Source organism: Pezoporus occidentalis, unplaced genomic scaffold (genome assembly GCF_034315485.1).
Source record: "Pezoporus occidentalis ecotype Australia unplaced genomic scaffold, CSIRO_AGI_Poc_V1 ctg199, whole genome shotgun sequence".
NCBI lineage: Eukaryota > Metazoa > Chordata > Aves > Psittaciformes > Psittacidae > Pezoporus > Pezoporus occidentalis.
Window position 1 is genome coordinate 900,574 of NW_026913844.1, and position 20,188 is coordinate 920,761.

Sequence of the window (20,188 nt, forward strand, 5' to 3'; positions counted from 1 at the left end):
CATTGACGACTCAATCATGCCTTCCCCTGCTAAACCTGGCCAGGGACCATTGCTATGGGCGCTTGGGGGGGAGATGCTGTGAGTCCTGCAGGGGAGGTATAGGTGAGAGCTGGCAAATTCATAACCCCTGCCTCAAAGAGCTGCCTTTACTCTCAGGCCTTTCATTGAATCACCTCTCTTGAGCTCCTGTGAGGGCTGGCCAACACTGTGGGAGGAGGATGGAGGATGAAACGAATGATGTCTTTTCATGCCAGGACTGAGGAGTGATTTGCGTGTGACTGCTCACCGTGCTGCAACGCTATGAATAAAGTCAGGAGGACTTGGATTTTGACCAAACAACAGCCCTGGCCAGGGATGAAAAAGAGGGGTGCCTGGTGCTCTGTAATTATAAAGACCCCCTAAGAAGCTTCCAGCTTTTCAAGCAATGATTTTACAATCCTTATTCAAAGCCGCTACCATATGAAAAAGACACGAAGGGATCTTGCTCCAGCCTCTTCCTCCTAAAATATAGATCTTCAAATTACTACTCTACATAATGGACACAAGTACATCACAGGATGGCACACTGCTAAGACAGTTACACTTCCTTTCCCTCTTCTTTCTCCCCCTTTTCTTCTCTTTTCCTTTAAAGATTAGCAGACAGGAAGAACAGATTTAAACCACCAATTTGTACCTTTGCACAACCCTATATTATTTTACTTCCTGCATGATCTTGGGCAAATTACTTAATCCCCATTAGATGATAGTGTTGATAACCCATCCTTCCTCCCAGTGCTAAACAGCATAGTTGAGGGATGATGAACATTACAGCTGATTCTGCTGCCAGCCACAATAGAATACCCTTCCTACACTGACCCTTAGTAAAGTTCTAGTTGCCAGCTCATTTCTCTTGTGACAAATCACAAGTTATTTCATAAGTATAAGCGATAGTTTAAAAGCCCAAAGTCACCATCCTTATAGCCTCATAGCCCTAGCATTCTTGCGTTAATCCTATAGCTGAAAGCCAAGCTGCAACTTGGTGACTGATTTCACATTCAGTTTACAGTCTTACTTCAACTCCTGCTTTCGGAGCCTCTTTGTCAAAAGAGACCAAAAATAAAGTTGTGAAAGGCAGCTCTTTGCAATTATAGTTGCTGTACGTGTATACACGCTTGTAACATAGAGAAGATGCATCAAGATCATCTGGCTCTTACCAGACAAGGACTAATCAATGCAATCTTCAGAAATCCCTCTAAGTAATTGGCTTCCACCAAAGCAGCATTTCGTACATTTGGGGATATTATTTCTGAGAGGTGGGAGGGAAATTGCAAGCGCATTAAATGCTGAGTAACGGTATCTGCACATTAGTACCGCAGCTGAGCTCAAAGCCAAGCTGTGCCAGGTGTTGTGCAAACACACCACGAGAGTCGATCTCCACTCCAAAGTTGATAAACACAATAATGAGGCGCTCAGATTGATTGATAAACTGGTCCTGAAGAGGGAAACAAACATTAGCAGCTTGTTTGCTTGACAAGAAGCTGTAGTTGGAAGGGGTACCCCTGGCTTCTAGGAACACTTCCAGTCTCACAGGAGCATCTAAGGGAATAAAAACACACGGAGCAGGAAATTCCAGCTTTCCAAGGCCAAGAGTCACCCTCCACAGCCATAGAAAAACAATGCTGGGAACAATTGCTCACAGCAGATGTGCCTCATAGTGGTTATAAGAACTCACATCATCTCCTGGCCAACCTGACTTGCTCCCAAAGCAGCCCTGGTGCCTGAACAGTCTCCATGCTCTCTGTCCCTGCTTTTCTCTTAAGGAGAAGAGCTCCTCCATCATTAGGACTCAAGCATCAGTGACGTGAACCCCAGGAGCAAGTGAAGAGAGAGCTGTCAGCTGAGTCCCTGTCTAAAAGACATCTCTGTGGGTCCCATCCCAATTGCTTGTGAGTATACGGGGTGTGATCCCATTTGTCTTTCATCTTTATCTGTGGTCTGGTCATTCACAAGCTCGCTGGAGAAATGAGCCAGATCCCACTCGGCTCCAAAACCAAATCAAGGACATGGTGGGAAGCTACAGGCTGGCTGTAGGTGGATCTCTCTCTAGTTCCTGCTCTCCTCAGCCAGAGACAACTGAACTGACATCCTCAGAATATAAAAGAGATAAATGCTCCTGGCTTTCCTCCCTGTTGACAGATGCTGGAGTGCATATAGGAGATGCACTCCTATTAATAACTCACATCAAGGGTGGCTTTTCTGCGTGTATGCACATGAGGTAGGAGGTGGGATACCCAATACATCTGTGATGCTCGGTAGTGCCCAAGTTCAAGCAAGACTGGGAAGGGCTGGAAAATGAACAATTTGCTGTTGTATTTAATGTATTTTATTGTTCTTTCCCCTTTCTTCCTCCTCTGTCTTCCCCCTGTGAGGCAAATGACTGCAAGCTGGGAGAACAGGGCTCTGTTTCTTGCCCTTCCCATTTTTTTTTCTGTGGCCTGAAGGGAGACTTTGAGCATTTCTAAGTGTCTTAAGTGATCCCATCAAGTGCTCTCATCATTGCTGATGCTCACAGCCTTGGGACTTACAATCCTGGTAGAATTAGCATAGAACCTACCACTCCAGTACAATGCCTTTGGTAGCTAAACTTGAATTCAGGCTCACTGGTACAGACGCCAGCAGGGACCCATTGCCTGAGCTGCAGTGGGGTCACTGCCTGCACAGCCCATGGACTTGCTTCAGAGTGGGGCTGAAATGCGGGCAAAGAAGAGAAAAATAGGGAAGTTTAGCTCAAACATAAGATATAATCTACAATCCAACTAGAAGCATTTTTATAACACAGAGAACCATCCTATGGAGTGCAGCACACACACATCAGCCTGAAGTGACCATAGATGAGTTATTGGTTTCACTCCCAGCATTAGGAGCTCTTCAGCTGCAGAGAAGGCTTGGGTTGTTTCGGACACACAAACTGAATCAACAGAAGTTATGTGGTGCCAACCCCGACCTTGCTGCAAGGGTTTAGAGGCAGCACAGCCCTTCCCTGGTTACTCAGTCCTGCCCCTGCCCGTCCCTGCTGCTCAGCCCCAGCTCAGCTCCACGCTCACTCATCCTGTTCTGCTTGTTCTGTGTCACATCTCCCCGTGCATCCCGCACCACTCCCCAGCTCCGGACCCAAGCAGTCCCAAACTGCCTCAGTCTCCCCTCCACACAGTCGGCACAGGATAACGCAAAGGTGGTCACCGCATTCCCACCCTCCTTGCTCCAAATCGGTGCAAATTTGAGGACTGCAGGACGCTTTTTAAACCAGCAGAAGGACAAACGCACACATCTCCCTCCTTTGCTTGATTCAGCTTTATTGTCCACTTCATCAGGGAGAAGGACATTCACCCAAATTAAAGCCTGGGGACTCTTCGGAACGCTCACAACTGGGCGGGCTGAGGCTGGGTGGAGGTACCAGCCCCGCTGACACTCTCAGGACGGGTCTTAACTTCTCCTCCTTAACTTCTCCTACCCCGCTTCTCCCTTCCCTGCCCCGGGGCACGCAGCTCTGCCCCTCCGACCCCTTTCTGCCTCCCGGGGCAGGTAAGCGGGGCACAGCGAAGGGCGATGGGGAGCGGGGAGCCCTGCCCCGGCCGGGGCGGGGAGGGGCAGGTTAAAGCCTCCCGATGCGCGCTGGTACCGCCTCCTGCCCGGGCAGCGCGGAGCCGGAGCGGGGCAGCGGTAACCCGGGGTGAGGAGCGAGCGCTGCCCCGGGGCGTGCGGGGAGAGGGCGTCCGGATGCCCCCAGGGCGAGCTGCGCTTTGGGTCGGGGGTGCTCCGGTCTTGGTGTGCCCCGTTAGAGGCTTGGTAATGGAGGGGGGCGGTTTGCAGGGGAATGGTGTTAGAAGAGAGCATCATGCTCGTGGGAAGGGTTTTGGTGGGGTTGTTTGGTTTTGCTTTGGTTTTCCACCCCTGCGCTTTCCGTGAATGGGGCGGGGATACAGATGGTCACCCCTTGCTGAGAGAGCTGCAGCGCTCATCGTGTCCTCGCTCTGCGTTCAGCAGGATGGTTTCCATCGCTCTCGAGGTGAGCTGCAGCTTTGTTGCTTGGCTGTTTCTGTATGCCGGCTGCTGCTCCTGGAACAGGGGCCGTTCCTACGAGTGGAGCTGTCGCTTGGTCACCCTCCTGCATGGGGTGATTGTCACCTGCCTCTCCGGTTACGCTGTGTTCTTGGATGGCCCCTGGCCTCTGACCCATGCAGGTATGTTTGGAGTCTTACCCTGACTGTCGTTGCCATGCAGTGGGGACACCTCTGGTTCTGCTACAGGTGGAGTGGGGAGCAGATTGCTTTTGCTGCCTCCTATATGTATGCTTTTGGAGTGTGTTTGGGGCAGGATTTTGTTTAACCTCCCCCTGCTTCTTCTCCTCCCACTTCTTACTGTTAACCTTTTCCTTGTTTTATCCATGTACATATTGAGAGCTTCCACGTTGGCAGCTTGAGTTTATCGCAGCATTAGGCGTTAACAGTGTGTTGAGAATAGACCAAGTGCTGTTCACATCTTTAAGGGTATAATAGCTCCTAGCATTTGGCTGTGGGGTTTTGTTTGCTGCTTCCTGTAATTAACACTCAGACGGTTCTGCTGATGGTGGTCAGGCTTTCCAACCCCCCTTTCTAAGAGAGAAAAAGCAAACCAGAAGTGTGGAGGGATGGGTGGCCTGCCTATGTCTGTTGGGCAGGCTGAAGTGTGAAGGGAGAGCAGAACCAGGCCTCCAAGCTTCCAGCCTGGCTGCTGACCCATAGGAAAGCCTGGAAACTAAGGAGGAAAGAGGCATGCTCACAATCTGTATTGCTCCATATCACAGAATAATGTCTTCAATCAGACCCCAGGCTTATGTACATCTTTCATTTCAGGTTCACCAAACACAGCTCTTCAGATCCACGTGCTGTCCCTGACCTTGGGTTACTTTATCTTTGACCTGGGCTGGTGCCTGTATTTCCAGACAGAGGGGGACCTCATGCTGCTCCACCACACGCTGAGCATCTGCGGCATGATCATGGTGTTGGGGCTCGGGAAGTCTGCTACAGAAGTCAATGCTGTTGTGTTTGTGAGCGAGATCACCAACCCTCTGCTCCAGACCCGCTGGTTCCTGCGGGAAATAGGCTGGTACCACACTCTCCTGGGAGACATTGTGGATTTCTTCTTCGTTTCCCTCTTCCTGGTGCTTCGAATTGGAGGAGGGGCTTTGATCATGTATGCGATGGTGACATCCCCTGATCCCAGCTGGCTCCTCAAGGCTGGAGGCTTGGCCATGTACGTTGTATCTTTGGGCTTCATGGTTGAAATCTGCCGCTTTGTCAGGAGGAAGATGATGAAGAAGAATATTTCCTGGGCAAGGCGGAGGAGTTCGAATGCACCTGTGAAAACTAACGGGCACTTGACAGCTCATTAATGGGTTGTGGATAATCCCCTGGGATAGGGTTCTGGCTTATCCCTATGAAAAGAACTCCTAAACCTGACTGGAATTGACTTTCTGGCACTGGCTATGCCTGGAGGAGATGAACCGGCACTAGGAACACAGGGAAGCAGACAGAAGAGGGGTTTGAGTGCACATCTGCAGAGTCTGGCACGTCTACTGACCAACACACTTGACTAAGTACTTGGATGAAAGCCTCTGAACAAGACTCAAGTGCGTGCAGGGTATGGTAGAGTTGTCCTTTGCCTGTGTGGAGTGATGGTACTTGAGGTGAGGTAATGTTTTACCTCATTGCTTTTAATGATACATTTCTTCCTTTTTTAATACTTGTGTTCAAGCAGATACTGATCTTAGTGCGCTGTGACTTCACTGGGATTGACTCAAGCTCTTGCAAACAAGAGTCAAGAATTAGACTAGTGCCAATAAATTCCATAAGCAGGTATTCACCTAGTCCTGGATTGCTTCAGAGAAACCAAACAGGCATTTTGTGGGTGAGAGAGAGAGAAGAGCCCCTCTCTGGATGCTCTTTCTGTTCTGGGTTGGCTCAGCTGCAAGCCACTTAAGCTAACAAGTGCAATAAGTGACTGTATTTTCAGGGCTGACAGTAACGTTTAGGCAGATCTCAATGCAACATCTGTTCCATACCAGCAGGCCTTGGAGTATGGACCAGTTCTCTTGTTTTACCTCTCAGAGTGGTGTTCTGACATTTCCCCTGGGGTTTTAATGTGAATTTCCCTCTGTTTAAGGCTGCAGTTCAGGTTTACTCTCCCATAAAAGCCTCGCTTACAGCTGAGAAACAAATGGCTTTGTGTTGCCCTCAGGCTTAGGAAGGCTGGTTGCCTTTCCTTCCTCATTTCAAAGACCTTGTTTAGAGGAGCCCCTGAAACAGCCTGCGTGTGGCTTTTGCTCAAGCTAGGTGTCACCCCTGCTGCAGAGGGGAAGGAAGGGAGCAATGGGAATACAGCTGCTATGGGGACACAGCCTTACTAGCTCCTCCATGCCTCTTATCTCACTGCCTTTGGCACTGCTCAGGGCAGATATCTGCCTTGGCTGGGGGTTAGAAGAAGGTGTGTGGAGAGATTAAGAAACGACATGAAATAACCTTTGCCATGCCCTGTGGATGCACTGCAGCTGTGAATGCAGGGAATTGAGCAGGCTATTGCCTATAGAAAAACAGGAGCCTTGCTCTTGGGGCCTGCGTTTGAGGTGTGAACTCTTGCCAGAGTCACTGTGCTCTTCCAAAAACTCCTCTTGAGTGATGAGACTTCTAATAAAGCTGTGCTCTCTTGTTCAAAAGAAATGGTTGCTGTAATGTTCTTTTGTTCTGGGTCTTAAAAGTTAATGAAGCCTGAGGAAGAGAGGCTTGAGGGGAGCCTAAGCATGCTAAGGCTAGTAGTCACTGACCAAGCTCTGGCTCATGCCCTCAATGCAGTTCAGGAAGGAGTGAGCTGGTGGGGAAACAAGCACAGGACTGAGCCATGTGCTCTACAGCTCAGGTTTAAGGTGTGAAGAATAAATGAAGGTCAGCTAAAGCTTAGATTTGTGACTAATGTACCCATAACCTGCCTCAGCAATGAATTATATCACAGGGAACTTGAGAATAAGCCATAAAACTGGATGGATGCAGGGTCAAAGGGTGACTTAAATTCTGATCATGTCCTTCATGTCAGGTTGCCCTTTGTTAGCACCAAAACCTCTCTGTTGCTGTGCTTCATCTTAGGAATGGCCAGTTCAGAAGGCTGGGATTGCAGGTGGTTTGTCTGTGCTGTATTTGGAGAATATAGAGTTATGAGATGTCCTAAATCACTGCTGAGTGGCTGTCTGGGGTGGAAGTGGGCCTGGGCTTGACTTCCAACATGGAAACTCTCTTCCTTCACCTGTGGAGACAGTAAATCAGCACACACAGCTCACATGCAAACCCAAACTGATGGAAGCTACCCGGTGAGATGCAAAGGCAAGTGCCCTCAGGTGGTCATGCACCACGTCTCACCTAAGCTTAGTTTTAGCCTTAAAATGGGATGCTAGAAAAGCATCTGGTTCCACCCTTGCTATCCCATTGGATTTCTTATTTGCTAATATGTCAGAGAAATGTCATTTTTAATACAGGTGCCTGGTTTTTACCTGTCAAACATCCTTGAGGGCTTTTACAGTCACAAAAAGCTGTTGGGCTCTTGTGTGTTTCCAGCTCTTGTGTATTTCCTGTGGGACAAGAAGCTTCCCACTGTTGGCAAGCCAATAGGTTCAGTGTTATAAGTTCTCCTTAGAGTGAGTGCAGCAAGTAGAAGGAATGTACTGCTGAGGGAGGATGCAGCTGTACTACACCACGTAGCAGCGTGCAGATAACTGTTAGCAGAGGTTCCTGGCCTGAGCTCTTTTGCTGAATGCTGTTTATCTACAGGCAAAACGCGCCAGTGCAACCCAGCCTGCCTGTTTAAATAGCTGACACTGCACAAAGCAAACAAGGAAATGAGTGTGCAAGCTGCCCCTAACTTCTGGTACAATCCACTTGCTACCTTGCATCTCACTAGATGCATGTTTTGCACATTGTACAATCTAGAACTATACCCCCCCCCCCCATTCTACCTCAGACATTAAATGGTCTTGGTCTTGATAGGGCTTTCAGAGAGATCTGTAACCATCTCCGTTGTTCTTCCTGACTGCTGAGTTTCTGTGCTATGGGTCAGTGTTAGCCCTACAGCTTTCTGTCTGTCAAGCCCTTGTCTTTATCCTAAGCTAAGAACAGCTCCATCTCGATTCTTACTGATGCTGTTGGAGGGGGCTGGTGCCTGGTCCAGCAAAAGTGGAGGAAAAGAAGATGAAACCTAAGATTTGTTAGAGAAGCAAACGTGCTGTTAATGCTAGTGAGGCTGTCGTGCTGAAATAGTTGAAGGATGAGCATCTTGTAGCAACAGGAACCTGTGCCTGGCCTGAACTGGAAAAATAAGATAGAGAGATATCCAGTTGAAAACAGCCTTATTACAGGTACTGCAAGAGGCAAGACAAGATACTCCCATCATCTGTATTTCAAAGGGTAGAACCTGACAGGATGAGACAAAAAAAAACCCAAACTGTTGCTGGGAGTGAGAGATTGCTTTGATTGCAACGTAACAAAGGAGCGTGTTGGCTGTGGAGGAACTTTTTTGCGATATACTTTAGGCTGCATAAGCCCTAGTTTTTGCTACTTCGTGGATGTAGATGAAGGCAGTAGAGAGAAAAGATGTGGTTTAGCACAGAATGCTTGTAGCGAGAAGAAATCGCTAGGCTTTGTAACTGTTGCACAAGCATTGGATGAGAGGGTATGTCCAGGGCAGGGCTGTGTGCTTGCACAGCCGGCTGAAGCTGCGTGCTGCGCACTGGTAAACCCCACGGGGTATGTTTGTTACCTCGAAGCCGGTGCTATAGTGATGCAGTGTTGCGAGTTGCTTCGCACCAGGCGCTGGCTGGCTGGGAGGAAAGCAAGCCCACATTTGCCGTGTTATCTCTGCGACACGTGAGATGACTGAAGCGGGCCATGGGTGCGTGGGACTAACATCCTGTGCCCACAGGCTAAAGCGATGCTCTTTACATGTGCCCAATGGACACATAACCTGCACCTTGCTCTGTGAGCAACCGGGCGCTGAACCGCGGAGGCACCTGGAGACCTGCGCGTTAGGGCTCTCGGGGCCAGCCCCGATGGTCCCCAGCCCCATCCGTGAGGGATGCTCACGGAGCCGCTGATGCCGGGCGCCCCTTCCCTGCGCTCCCGCGGCCGCTGCCGTCCCTCCTCCCCGCCAGCAGGTGCCCCTCGGCCGCCGCTTCCTCTTCCCGGGCGGCGGAGGCGGCCCGAGCAGCCGCGTCCGTGCGGTGGGTGCGCGGGGAAGGGCCTGGCCCCGCTGCCTCCCTTGCGGCCTGCGGGGACCCGGCCTCGGCATCCGCAGGCACCCGCAGAGCCGCGGAGGCCGCTGGAGAACAGCGGGGCCGGAGGCGAGCGGCGGAGGCCGGTTGCAGGTGATGCAGGGGAGCGGTACGGGATGCGGGCTCGGGCGGTGGGCGCAGTGTCCGTGCTTTGGGGCACGCTGTGCAGGCTCTTTGGGCTCCTCTGGTTTATAGCTGCGCCCCATAAAGCCGTAGAGGAATAACGGTGCTTTGCTGGAGGCGCCCACCTCGTTTTTAAGCGCTTGTGGGGAGAGCAGGGCTGTTCTACACCAGGGTTTTAGGCACCTGTAGTTATTATAGGGCCTGCTTTCGCTCATGACCCCGTTGCTCCTGGTGGTAGGAAGGATAATATGATTACTAAAGGATATTGCCCTTTCCGGTGTGCAGGGACAGGCGTAGCTCACAGGTGCAATGTATATATGTAATGTATGCGTGCAGTTGCATGTGCTAATGACAACGTTGAGCTTTGATGTGCAATTAGAAGATAGACCCCTTTCTTTCCAGGGGATGGAGAAACAGGTTTTGCACCTCTTCCTCCCTTTTCTCGCATCAGAATTCTTCCTGCCTTATCTGCCCTGACTCTGAATGCATACGGACCTCAAGTACCAGGGATGTCAATGGAACGCTTGGTCAGAGCAGTTAATTACATCCTTATTTCATCTCCCCATGTTCCCAAGGCCCATTATAACATAATGGTTTTGTTTACCCAGCCTCCTAAGTAACTCCTGGTCAGACTTGCAGTGCCCAACCTTCCTGTTTGGCCTGTTGCAACTTTGACTCCTCATCAAGCGTGGTCCTTTTGGTGTTCCAGAAGGACCTGGGTGTGAATCCAGTGTGCTGGTCAGCAGGTACCAGCAGGACCAGTGGCACTTTTGCTATTACTCAACTGGAAACTCGCGCATCCCAGAGCGTGACTCAACTGCTTTTGATGCGCTTCCCTGAATGCTCAGGAATAACGAGACACATCTTGCATTGCATGGAAAGGTATTGCAAATATGAATGAGATGTAGATATTATTGTGTATTTGGGGGGCTTTTAGCAACTGGCTGCTGAAGGTGGTGGGCTGCTTTATCTGATCGCTGGTTGCTGGGGGGTGCTGTATTCTAATCTGAGCTTTGACCTATGTGTTTGAGTTTGAACTATGTGTTGTTGTTGGAAGTTTCCTGGGGAGAACAATGGGGTTTTGCAGTGGTTTTTCTTCCCAAATTGTCCCAGAAATGTGCTGGGGCTGGAAAGTTAAAGTTCAGTAGCAGGAGGAGATGGCAATGCCTTTTGTGTTTCTCTCATTAGCATCTGGTGTCGCTGCACTGGCAAAATTCATTAGCAGTGGACATAGAAAGAGACTGTGGTGTTTGGGTTTTATGGGGGTATTTTGTTGTTTCAGGAGAGAAGGAGCCAAGAATGAGTAGGTCAGGTGGGGCAGCACAAGCAGACCAGTCAAATGCAGATACATAGGCAGGGAGCTAAAACGAAGAGGCAGGCCTAGCTCTGGATCAAAGCTTTATTGCTGGATGTGGTGCTCCTCAGCCTGTCCCGCAGGCAGTGCAGATGAGCACTAACACATCCCAGCACATCCTGCACTGTAGACTGGTTGGAGAAGTCTTCCGAGGTGCTCTACCAAGTTGTGGTGTGTTTTCTGTTCAACCAGGTAGGAACTCGCTGCCTCACAAGGCCATTGCTTTCAGTGCGTCTTCCCACAGCTGAGGTGACACTGGTGGGGGCCTGTTTGCTGGAGGCTCTATGGTGAATCTGCCCTGATTGTCAAGGATAGGCTTCTTTGATGTAGGCCTTTTCGCACAGGAACTCTTTGTCAGGAGCAAGCAACAGCATCAGGAAAGTGCTGGGGTGGTTACGGATGAGATGCTGCACTGGGTTGTGCTAACACTGCTAGACCTTCTGATCCCTTTTGTCTTTCTGTTCCTGTGGCAGGATGCTGTTCCCTCTGCCTCTGCGGGTAGCCTGCAGTCTGCTTGCCTGGTTCTCTCTCTACACTTGGTTCTGCCATCGCTACAAGCACCGGAATTACGAATGGAGCTGCAGGCTGGTCACTCTGACCCACGGCATCCTTGCTACCTGCCTCTCTGCTTACGTTGGCTTTATTGATGGTCCCTGGCCTATGAGTCACCCAGGTAAGTAATGCAAGTTGTGGTCCCAAGTCCCCCAGTGTGTGATGGCACAAAGGAGGGTCCTCCTACTACCTCAGTATCCAGCCCACCTGAGGAATGATGATTGTGGTATCTGAGCTGCTTTGTAATGGAAGGTACTGGAGAAATGGAGAGACTGGTACTGTATTTTGGTAGTGTAATGGTCTTCCCCAGCTGCATTCTGGCGGGGTGTTTGATCACGTTGTGTGGCTATTACATGTGTGCAGCTGTTAGACTAACAACTACAGTATTGTGATTTCTCTGACTTCTCCATCTGAGCTGTGATCAGTACAATCTAACACCAGTCCGCCAACACTGAAGGTGAATACCCCTTCCTTGTCTCAGATGCTGCCTGCTTGTTGCCTCCATGTTTTAAAGCTCTATCTGATGTCTTTATGTTTCAGGATCACCAAACACAACTCTCCAGGTACATGTGCTGTGCCTTAGCTTGGGCTACTTCCTCTTCGACCTCTGTTGGTGTGTGTACTTCCAGACGGAGGGTGCCCTGATGCTGGCCCACCATCTGGTGAGCATCTTGGGTATCACAGCATCGCTGGCACTCGGGGAGTCAGCTGCGGAGGTCAATGCCGTCATCTTTGGCAGTGAGATCACTAACCCGCTGCTGCAGGCTCGCTGGTTCCTGAAGGAGATCGGGTGTTACCACAGTTTCACAGGTGACGTGGTGGATTTCTTCTTCGTGGTCCTCTTCACTGGGGTGCGGATTGGAGTGGGGGCCTGGCTGATGTACTGTGAGCTTGCTTCTCCCAAGCCCAGGTGGTACATTAAGCTGGGCGGCGTCATCATGTACGCTGTCTCCTGGGTTTTCATGGTCAGCATCTGCCGCTTCGCTCGGAGGAAGAGCATGAAGAAGTACCACGCCTGGAGGAGTCGGAGGAGTGAGGAGTTATACTTGAGAGCTAATGGACACCTAAAAACCCACTGACGGGATGCTGAGTAAAGACTTCCTCGAGTTCGCAGTCTGGCAAGGAGGGGATCGTGCCTGAAATGCCACTGTTGGGAGAGGAGCCAACACACGTTAGCAATTCTGGAGCCAAATTTATCCCTGGCATAACTCCACTGAAATCCATGGAGCTATGCCATGGATTCATTGGATCTGCAGCGTTTGGCCTGGCAGAGGTTGGCTCAGTGTCTACGTAAGCATACACTAAATGATATGAGTGAAAGAAGGGCTAATTTTACTGACTAAACATAACCAGTCCAGCAGTGCAGGTGTAAATAGTAATTTTCATAGCTAACTCCTTCAGCACTGGTAGAATCTTGGCAAAGAGAGGACATAACACTAGATCTTCACATTCAGAGTCCTGTACAGTCTAGCCAGTTAGAGTGACTCTTCATAGTGTTAGGAAGAAGCATCTTCTAGTGTTTTGTCAGAGTTGGGATTCCTGGCTCTTCCACCAACTTGTTACGTGACCTTGGGCAAGTCATGTAACTCTAACTCTGTGCCTCATTTCCCCATCTGTGAATTGGGGGTGATGGAGCTGATCCATCTGCGTTATGCACTTTCAGATTTTCACTTGAGAGGTGCTATATGAGTGCAAAATGAGGGTTGGTATCTGCACTTCATTCATTATCCCTGTGTTTCCTTTGGGAGAAACTTATTTTGGTGGTTGAGCTAGAGTGTGGCTCTAGAGAGAACAGAATTTTAGGTAGGTGGCTGTTTCCTACCCTGATTCCTTTCAGTAACTTATTCAGTAGTGTCCAGGAGCTCTCATCAGCACTGGCACCTTGCAGGACTAGGTGCTCTGTGAATACACCCAAAGACACAGTCCCCAATGCAAAATGCTTTTCTGACTCCTTCTCTCTTCATCCCTCACTGTTAAAACTCCACCCACCCCTTCCAAATACTGCTGTTAGCTCCTTGAGTGGCTACCACTGTTATGAGAAGCTCAACAAGCGTGTTTCCTCAGATCCAAATTGGGATTTCGGGTTGAAGAGTGGCCAACGCACATCTTCAAATCACGGTGGCTAAGATGGAAAAGCTACTCGGCTTCAAGTCTGTCCCGTGCCCTGTTCAAGACAGAGACTTACCTAAGGCTATCCTTATCTGAATTGACGCCTTGACCTCTTGTTTTTGAATTCACTTCTGTCTCCCTGATTGGATCTGTGTCTCTTTATAAAAGTGGGCATTTAGAGCCACTTATTTACATTTATAGGCATTTATTTGCAGCCAATTCTTAAAGGAGCTAGAGGTACATAATCTGGCCTTTTTTTAATCAGAAAAGTGAACCTGACTGGGAGGAAAACTCAGCGTTACTTTCATCTGGTCCCATTTCGAGGGAAAAACTGTCCCCTGGTTGGCAGCTTCTGGTGTTTATTTCACTGTGTGTTCTTAAGTGCTGTTCCTTTGTTACTGCTCTCATCATTATGATCATTTTATTTTGAGCCTCAGCACCAGGCCTGCAGTACAGCTCAGGTGCCAGTTCTGCTGTGAGCCTTGCCTGCTGCAGCCAAAGACCCGAAGAGCCCAAACCGCTTCAGATTTAATAGAGCCAACTGATGGGTGAGTTGGTCCTGAAAAGGAAACTTGACTCATTTAGCACAGCATGGTGATGGGACTATTGGGCCTTGAAAGGAGACAAGAAGGGCTAGTTGGGGTATGCTGGTTCTTTCCCAGCAGTGCTGCTGCTGTTGGGCACGTCAAGGAGCCTTTTAGCCTCAGCTTACCCACTCTATTAAGTGGGTACAACATTACCTACCTCGTGGGGTGTTTTCATTTGTTAACACTATGCTACCTTTGATGAAGGCTTGGTGGTCTGTGTCAAGCTGTGCTGTCTAAAGGCAAAATTGCTTTGAGCAAAGCACTTGTAACAGTGACCCATCATCAGCACTTTGTCACCTGAACATGGCACTTCCCAGCATCTGGCTTGCCTCACGAAAGCAGGACTCCAAGCTGTTCTGCAGTGGTTCTGATGGGTAGGAGTCTAAAGGAATAAGCTAGGCATCTGCATAAAGATCAGGCATGCTGCTGCTTGTTCAGGTGGACTCCCAAGCTGAAGACAGGATGTCCAGTGGGTTTTCCCTAGTAAGGATTACAGTACATGGAGCCAAAAGCTCCATTAGGACTCTAACCTCTGCTGTGCAGCTTACCGCATCGTTACTTCCCTGCCGTGGGGGCTGTACAGCCCATATCTGCCCACGTGAATAAGGATGTCAGCGACTGCAGGTATCTATGAAACAGCTTGTATGAAGATGTTCTGAAAGACAATGGCCCTTAATGGCTGACTTCTTCCCTTCTTTGAACTGGGGGGAAGCTTGGCTGGAAGAAGTAGAGCACTGTGGTCAGTGTTGAGGCCTTAGAAGTTAAACAAGGGCACCAGAAAACAAAAAGAGCAATTGGGAATGGCTTTATGAGGCAGAGCTAGCAAGGACGTCTCAGAGTAAGGCCTCATAGTCAGGTAGTGGGCTCCAGCATAGAATCATAGACCCAGAAGAAGTGTAACTTTCAGGCTATGGAGCACATGGTGGAACCTGTCCTCAGGCTAGTCCATAGTGGCTAGAGCAAATTGTAAAAGGAAACTGTGGAACTAGTGTGAAATAATAACTTGTGTTTGAATTACTGTGTAATAGCAACTAATGTTCCACCAGTGAATGGTGTAGATGCTTTGTATTATGTTTTATAAAATAAAGATTATTTAATTATATGAGATATTTGGGTTTTCTCCTTGTACGTGGTTATGAAGTTGTACTGTGCATTACTGGATTGTTGGCATTGTCGGTGTAAATGAACAAAGTGATGCTTGGTGGATGCTTTTTAGGGACATCTTAGATGCCTTAACAGGCAGAGAAACCACCCTGCAAGGTGGTCTCAGGGTACTTAGTAGTTTGGTGTTTGCTAATGGGTGCTTTCAGGTTGTTAACTGGCTGAACAGGGTGCATTTCTTCACTAAGGTTTGTTCCCAGGCTTTTCATGTGCCTATCCTCAGGCAACTCATGGAGTTGCCTTTGTTTTCCATGCTGTGTATGCTAAAGGAGAGGGTTCTCCTGTCTTTCCACTTTTCCCTTCCCAAGACAGGTTCAATACGTGCTCTTCTAAATCCACATAAAAGAAGGTGTTAGCTTTTACTGCCTTTGTCCTGTTTCCCTCAGTTCCAGGGGGAGTTTGGCAGCTGGTGACTTGGAAACATAAGGGGTCTTTGGCAAAAAACTTTTAAGACTGAACCGAATAGATATGGAAAAGCTTTTGCAAAGTAAAAGCTGTTTGTTGGTAGCCAGTTCTGTATGGGAAGCAGAAGGTTTCTGTGGCTTCTCAAATGCCTCAAAGTAGAGGTTTTCAGCAATGCTTGTGTTGCGGTGGTGTTTGAATTGTGTATTGTGTCAGAAGGTTCAGATCTGTTCAGTGTAACTGATAATCCTCAGATGTGATGAGAAATAATGTTATTCTCCATCTCTTTAGGTCTTTCCCTCATAACACAGACCTTTCTTTCTATAAGCCCACCTTGAATCAGAGGCCATCGATTCTAGCAGAGAGCAAGAAGGAAACTCATGGCAGAATGTACAGCAGCTTCATTTGTCTTTACAAAGGTAGCTCCTTTAATGATGCTGATATGGAAAGAAAGCTTAGTGCCATAAAAATGCTGACTGCAATGTGGATTATCCAGGTTTAGGAACTGTAATAAGCACTCACAGTAGAAGCTCTGATAGATTAGGCTGTGTCCTAACAGTCATCAAAGCATTGCATTTGTGTCCCGGTGACTTAAAAGCATAGAACAAACCCTGTATGGGTTTCCAGCATTGGCAGTGAACTGAGAATGAGCTACCTGTCTGTATGTAGAAAATCATGTGCCTGTTTTAAGGTGTGAGATGGCAGACATCCATTGGTGGCTACTGAACTGGCCATATTGGTTTCTGAAGCAGGTTGCATCCACATAATAGAGAAGCTGGTTAGCATCAGCCCAGCACCTCTAAAATGCAGTAGATAGCCAAGCAGATAGTCTGGATTTGATTCAGGATATCATTACTCGCTTCAGCTCCCTCAAAGGTAGAATCTCAGCAAATAATGAAATCCCACAGATACTCTCAGCTGGCTCAGAGAGATCTCATACCAGAGCGGCTCTCTGAGTTCCCAGGGATGAAAGGATGCTGAACTAAGAGGCAGCCATTAGTGCTTAAGTGAGTTTGATTGGTTGGAACTGCTGGGCACTACAAAAGGTCAGCAGGGCAGGAAGGTTTAAGTTGTGCTTAGCTTGAGAGGAGAACCAGGTTTACCCCAGTCTTGACACAAGGTCAGGGTCCTGTTCATTTTCCAAGAGTCACAAATTCATATGCATATCTGGGAAAGGAGCTGTCTGTTAGCCTTTCCTCTCCAGCTGTGCAAGGCATGAAGGTTGGCTGTTGCCTTCTGCAAGCAACTGACTTCTTTTTGCTGGAACCGAGTTGGCATAGCAATTTATGGTAAGTTTGAATAACAGTCCAAAATAGTGGTGCATTCTGTCACTGATTTTACATTGATTACTTGCCAGTAGCAGAACTTAAAAGACATTATCCATAAATAATGATTAGTGCACCCCAGCTAATAGCACATCATACTTGACTTTAAGCGCACAGTTCTACAAAGCTAGCTGCGCTTTACTGGGGGTCTGCAGGAGATCTATTGCACCCACAGGTAACTTGCTCCAATGGCTCCTATCTGACACGATGTGAAGGGGCCGGGGTGCCTCAGAGGTGCCGCACAAGACTTTGCCAGCAGATGGCAACAGCTCCTCAGCGAGCACAGCTGGAAAACAGCAAGAGGAACCTCAGTGAAGCCTTTCCCTCTAAGCCTGCGTTTACAGGAGTCCCATATAAGGCACCTCCAGGGAATCTGCCCTTTTGGTGCCATCTTTTAAGGAAAACCAAGAAGCTGCACTTCACAGGAGGCAGCCTTCTTTGATTCAGGGTCCTCCTTACTTGAGCTGCTTGGGTGGTAAAAACCAGACTGGTGGGGACACTGGGGCTTTCCTTGGTGACACAGACTGGTGAGGTTAATGCGCAGGTTCCACTTCGAGATCTATGTCTGTGTGACAGTACTACATGTAAATTCAGGCTAAGTGATGACTTTAGAGCCTATCCCCACCCCCACCCCCCCTCCCAGTTTTAATTGCAGGGTGTAATTGCTTATTGATTTCCCCACCTGGGACTTCACACTGTAAAATTGCCCAAGCAGAAGTATCATCAATAGGCCTCTATATTAACAGCATTTGCAGAAAAGAGAAGCAGTTGTTATTCCAGAGTCTACTTTTGAATTGTTTTATTAATGCCTTTTTATTGTTGCATTAAACGTTGAAATGGGAGTGCAGTGCATTAGGAGCAATAGTTAACCTATTGGGCCATTATGGCATAGGGGTTTAATGCTTCCTTTTTGTCACTGGTGTCGTTTTGAGTGATGCTTCTTTTGACAGTGCTGAGCAAATTAATGACAAATGTTAATCACTGCCACTGCACTGAATTTGATGTCAATTTACTGCAGCAGGGCACAAGTTTCCTTCGTGCTTCTATATTTCATTTTCTGTTAGGTCTTCCTCCAGCTAATTGTTGTTGTCATTATGTTGTCATGCACAATAAAACCTAATTAAAGTAATAAAAAAGCATCCAGCCCTAATATGCAAGTGAAACCATCCCATAAAACAGAAGGCCTTCCAGGAGCTTTCCTTTCTCAAGGCACAGTACTTTATGTTCCCCAAGTTAAAAGCAGGGAGGGATTTATGGCAGAGAAGATGCAATAAAAAGATATATAATACATATAAATAGATGGGAGTATTAAGTCAGAATGAGAGGCAGTAATGGCTGCATGTCGTGCACTCCCAGGCCTCTATCTTTCTCAAAAGGAAACCAAAAGAGGGAGTGCACATATCCTGTGTATGTATGTCAAGCATCATGTAGAAAATGATTCCATCCCACGCTTCCCCCTTTGCACTGGAGTTCAGCAAACCAACAAATTCTTCAGGCTATCAGTCAGTCTCCTGGCTTCCTCATTCACACTCCCTCCACTCCAAGGAGGAAAACGCTTTATGTTGGAGAGCGCTGGGGTCCTGAGCATAGCTGCAAGCAAGACATTGGTCCTGTGTGCTCAATGATGTGTCTGGTTCTGGTTTCTGAAGCCTGTTTTTCAGACTCTGTGTCGTGTCTTTGAGGAAGTACAGCAAGGTAAGATTAATTACAGGGAAGGAGGGTGGTGTTCTGTGTGATTGGGATTAGCTAATAAGATTACTTTGGTCTGCTGGCATTTGGTAGGAAAGGCTGATGTTCCTCAAGTTCCTCTGCCCGGGTATTAATGCTCATCCTCTGTGGCAGCAGAGCCATCCTGCTCTCCATTCCACTCCTGAGTACTTGTGAGCTCTTCAGTATGGAAGCTTCCTGAAGTTGCAGTATATAGCTGTTACTCCTGAGTGGTTCAGAACAGGAGTGCCCGACTGGAATCTTATTTATGCCCTTGTGTTGGCAACGAGATTTTGGGATTAGGTCATGCACCTCGAGCTTGGCCTCTGAGCTGCTGAGATTTGCTTCCTGCTTTGTGTGCACTGCAGGAAGCAGGCTCTGCTGTTCAAACACATGTACGGTCCGGATAGGTGCTTCTGTCCAGAGCTGTGTTGTGTATGGCACAAACAGCAGGGAGTTACAGCACAGTCGCTTACCTTCCTAGCAAGGGAAAGCCAGACAGTGACACTGACATGTTTAGATGCTGTCTAGCAGCTATGGCAATGTGCAGTTTCATCCCTCCCTGTCGGAGGGGGGATTTCACGTTTAAGGGAGCAGGAACACCTCTTTCTGATCCCGGATTCCTGCTGACCTTCACGGGTGAGAAAAATTCCCCGCAGAGATGCGTTGTGGGAATGCCGGGAACGTGAGATTTGGGACGGCGCTGGGAAAGGCCTGGGAGCGAACAGTCGGTGGCTACCCGAGACTCGAAGTTAATGGATTAACTTGATGTTCAGTGTCTTCCTGTTCTAAGTTCCTTCGGTGTCCGACTTTCCACCCGGCACAGGCACTCCCTGCCCTTAAGAGCTTGTGACAAGACAAAACAGGGCTGGAGATGGAGCTCCGGGAAGGAAGGGAAGCGGAGAGGGAGGCTGTTCGGCTGGGTTACAGCAGGCCGGAGGAGGAGTTGCTGCTCCTATGGGATGGGAAGCGAGGGAAACATCCCGCTGGCCTGGAAGAGGCTGCGCGGGGAAGGGGCAGGATGAAGAGGAGGGCGGCCTGCTGCCGGCGGAAGGATACGGCGGGCGGGGCGGGCTGAAGCTGGGCCCGGCTCGGCGCAGGCTCCGGGGGAAGCGCCGCTCCCGCCTCGCAGCAGCGCAGCTGGCCCGGAACCGGGCTGGGAGGAGCGGAACGAAGCGGAGCAGCGGCAGGAGCGGGTCGCGTCGCCAGCGCTCGCCGAGGAACTTTGCCCCGAACCGGGCCGAGCCCGAGCCCCAGCCCCGCGGCGGAGCGCACCGAGCCCGCCCGGGGCCTTGCCGGCAGGCCGGGCCGCCGCGCCCCGCTCTAGCTCGGGCCGAAGACGGGACAGGAGGAGCGGCGGGGCATGGACCTGCGGGCCTAAAGGCGGCGGAGGCGGGGGCCGCCCTTCCCGACCCCCCTGCGGGCGAGGCGGGCGGGGGGTCGGGGCGGGCCGGCAGCGGGACATGGGCCCCTGCGCGGCCGTACTCAGGACACCGGCAAGCGGCGGGGCGCGCCGCCCGGCCCCCGCGGGAGAGAGGCC

General features: G+C 49.5%; 2 protein-coding genes across 8 annotated transcripts; both read left to right on the forward strand.

The window, feature by feature from the left end:
- Positions 1 to 1,724: 1,724 nt before the first annotated feature.
- TLCD5 (TLC domain containing 5) lies at positions 1,725 to 5,591 on the forward strand. 5 transcript variants are annotated; one of them, XM_062617633.1, is made up of 3 exons: positions 1,725 to 1,925; positions 4,024 to 4,220; positions 4,872 to 5,591. In XM_062617633.1, the coding sequence occupies exons 2-3, from the start codon at positions 4,025 to 4,027 to the stop codon at positions 5,408 to 5,410; spliced, it is 735 nt and encodes a 244-aa protein (XP_062473617.1). In that variant the 5' UTR covers positions 1,725 to 1,925; position 4,024; the 3' UTR covers positions 5,411 to 5,591. The 5 variants fall into 5 exon arrangements, with proteins under 5 accessions (XP_062473617.1, XP_062473616.1, XP_062473618.1 ...); XM_062617632.1 differs by lacking the exon at positions 1,725 to 1,925 and adding an exon at positions 3,410 to 3,561 and having other exon boundaries at positions 4,021 to 4,220; XM_062617634.1 differs by lacking the exon at positions 1,725 to 1,925 and adding an exon at positions 3,410 to 3,561.
- Positions 5,592 to 9,155: 3,564 nt separating this feature from the next.
- Positions 9,156 to 15,160, forward strand: LOC134163073 (TLC domain-containing protein 5-like). 3 transcript variants are annotated; one of them, XM_062617636.1, is made up of 4 exons: positions 9,156 to 9,421; positions 10,060 to 10,333; positions 11,279 to 11,478; positions 11,898 to 15,160. In XM_062617636.1, the coding sequence occupies exons 2-4, from the start codon at positions 10,278 to 10,280 to the stop codon at positions 12,434 to 12,436; spliced, it is 795 nt and encodes a 264-aa protein (XP_062473620.1). In that variant the 5' UTR covers positions 9,156 to 9,421; positions 10,060 to 10,277; the 3' UTR covers positions 12,437 to 15,160. The 3 variants fall into 3 exon arrangements, with proteins under 3 accessions (XP_062473620.1, XP_062473621.1, XP_062473622.1); XM_062617637.1 differs by having other exon boundaries at positions 10,161 to 10,333; XM_062617638.1 differs by lacking the exon at positions 10,060 to 10,333.
- The last annotated feature ends 5,028 nt before the right edge of the window (positions 15,161 to 20,188 follow it).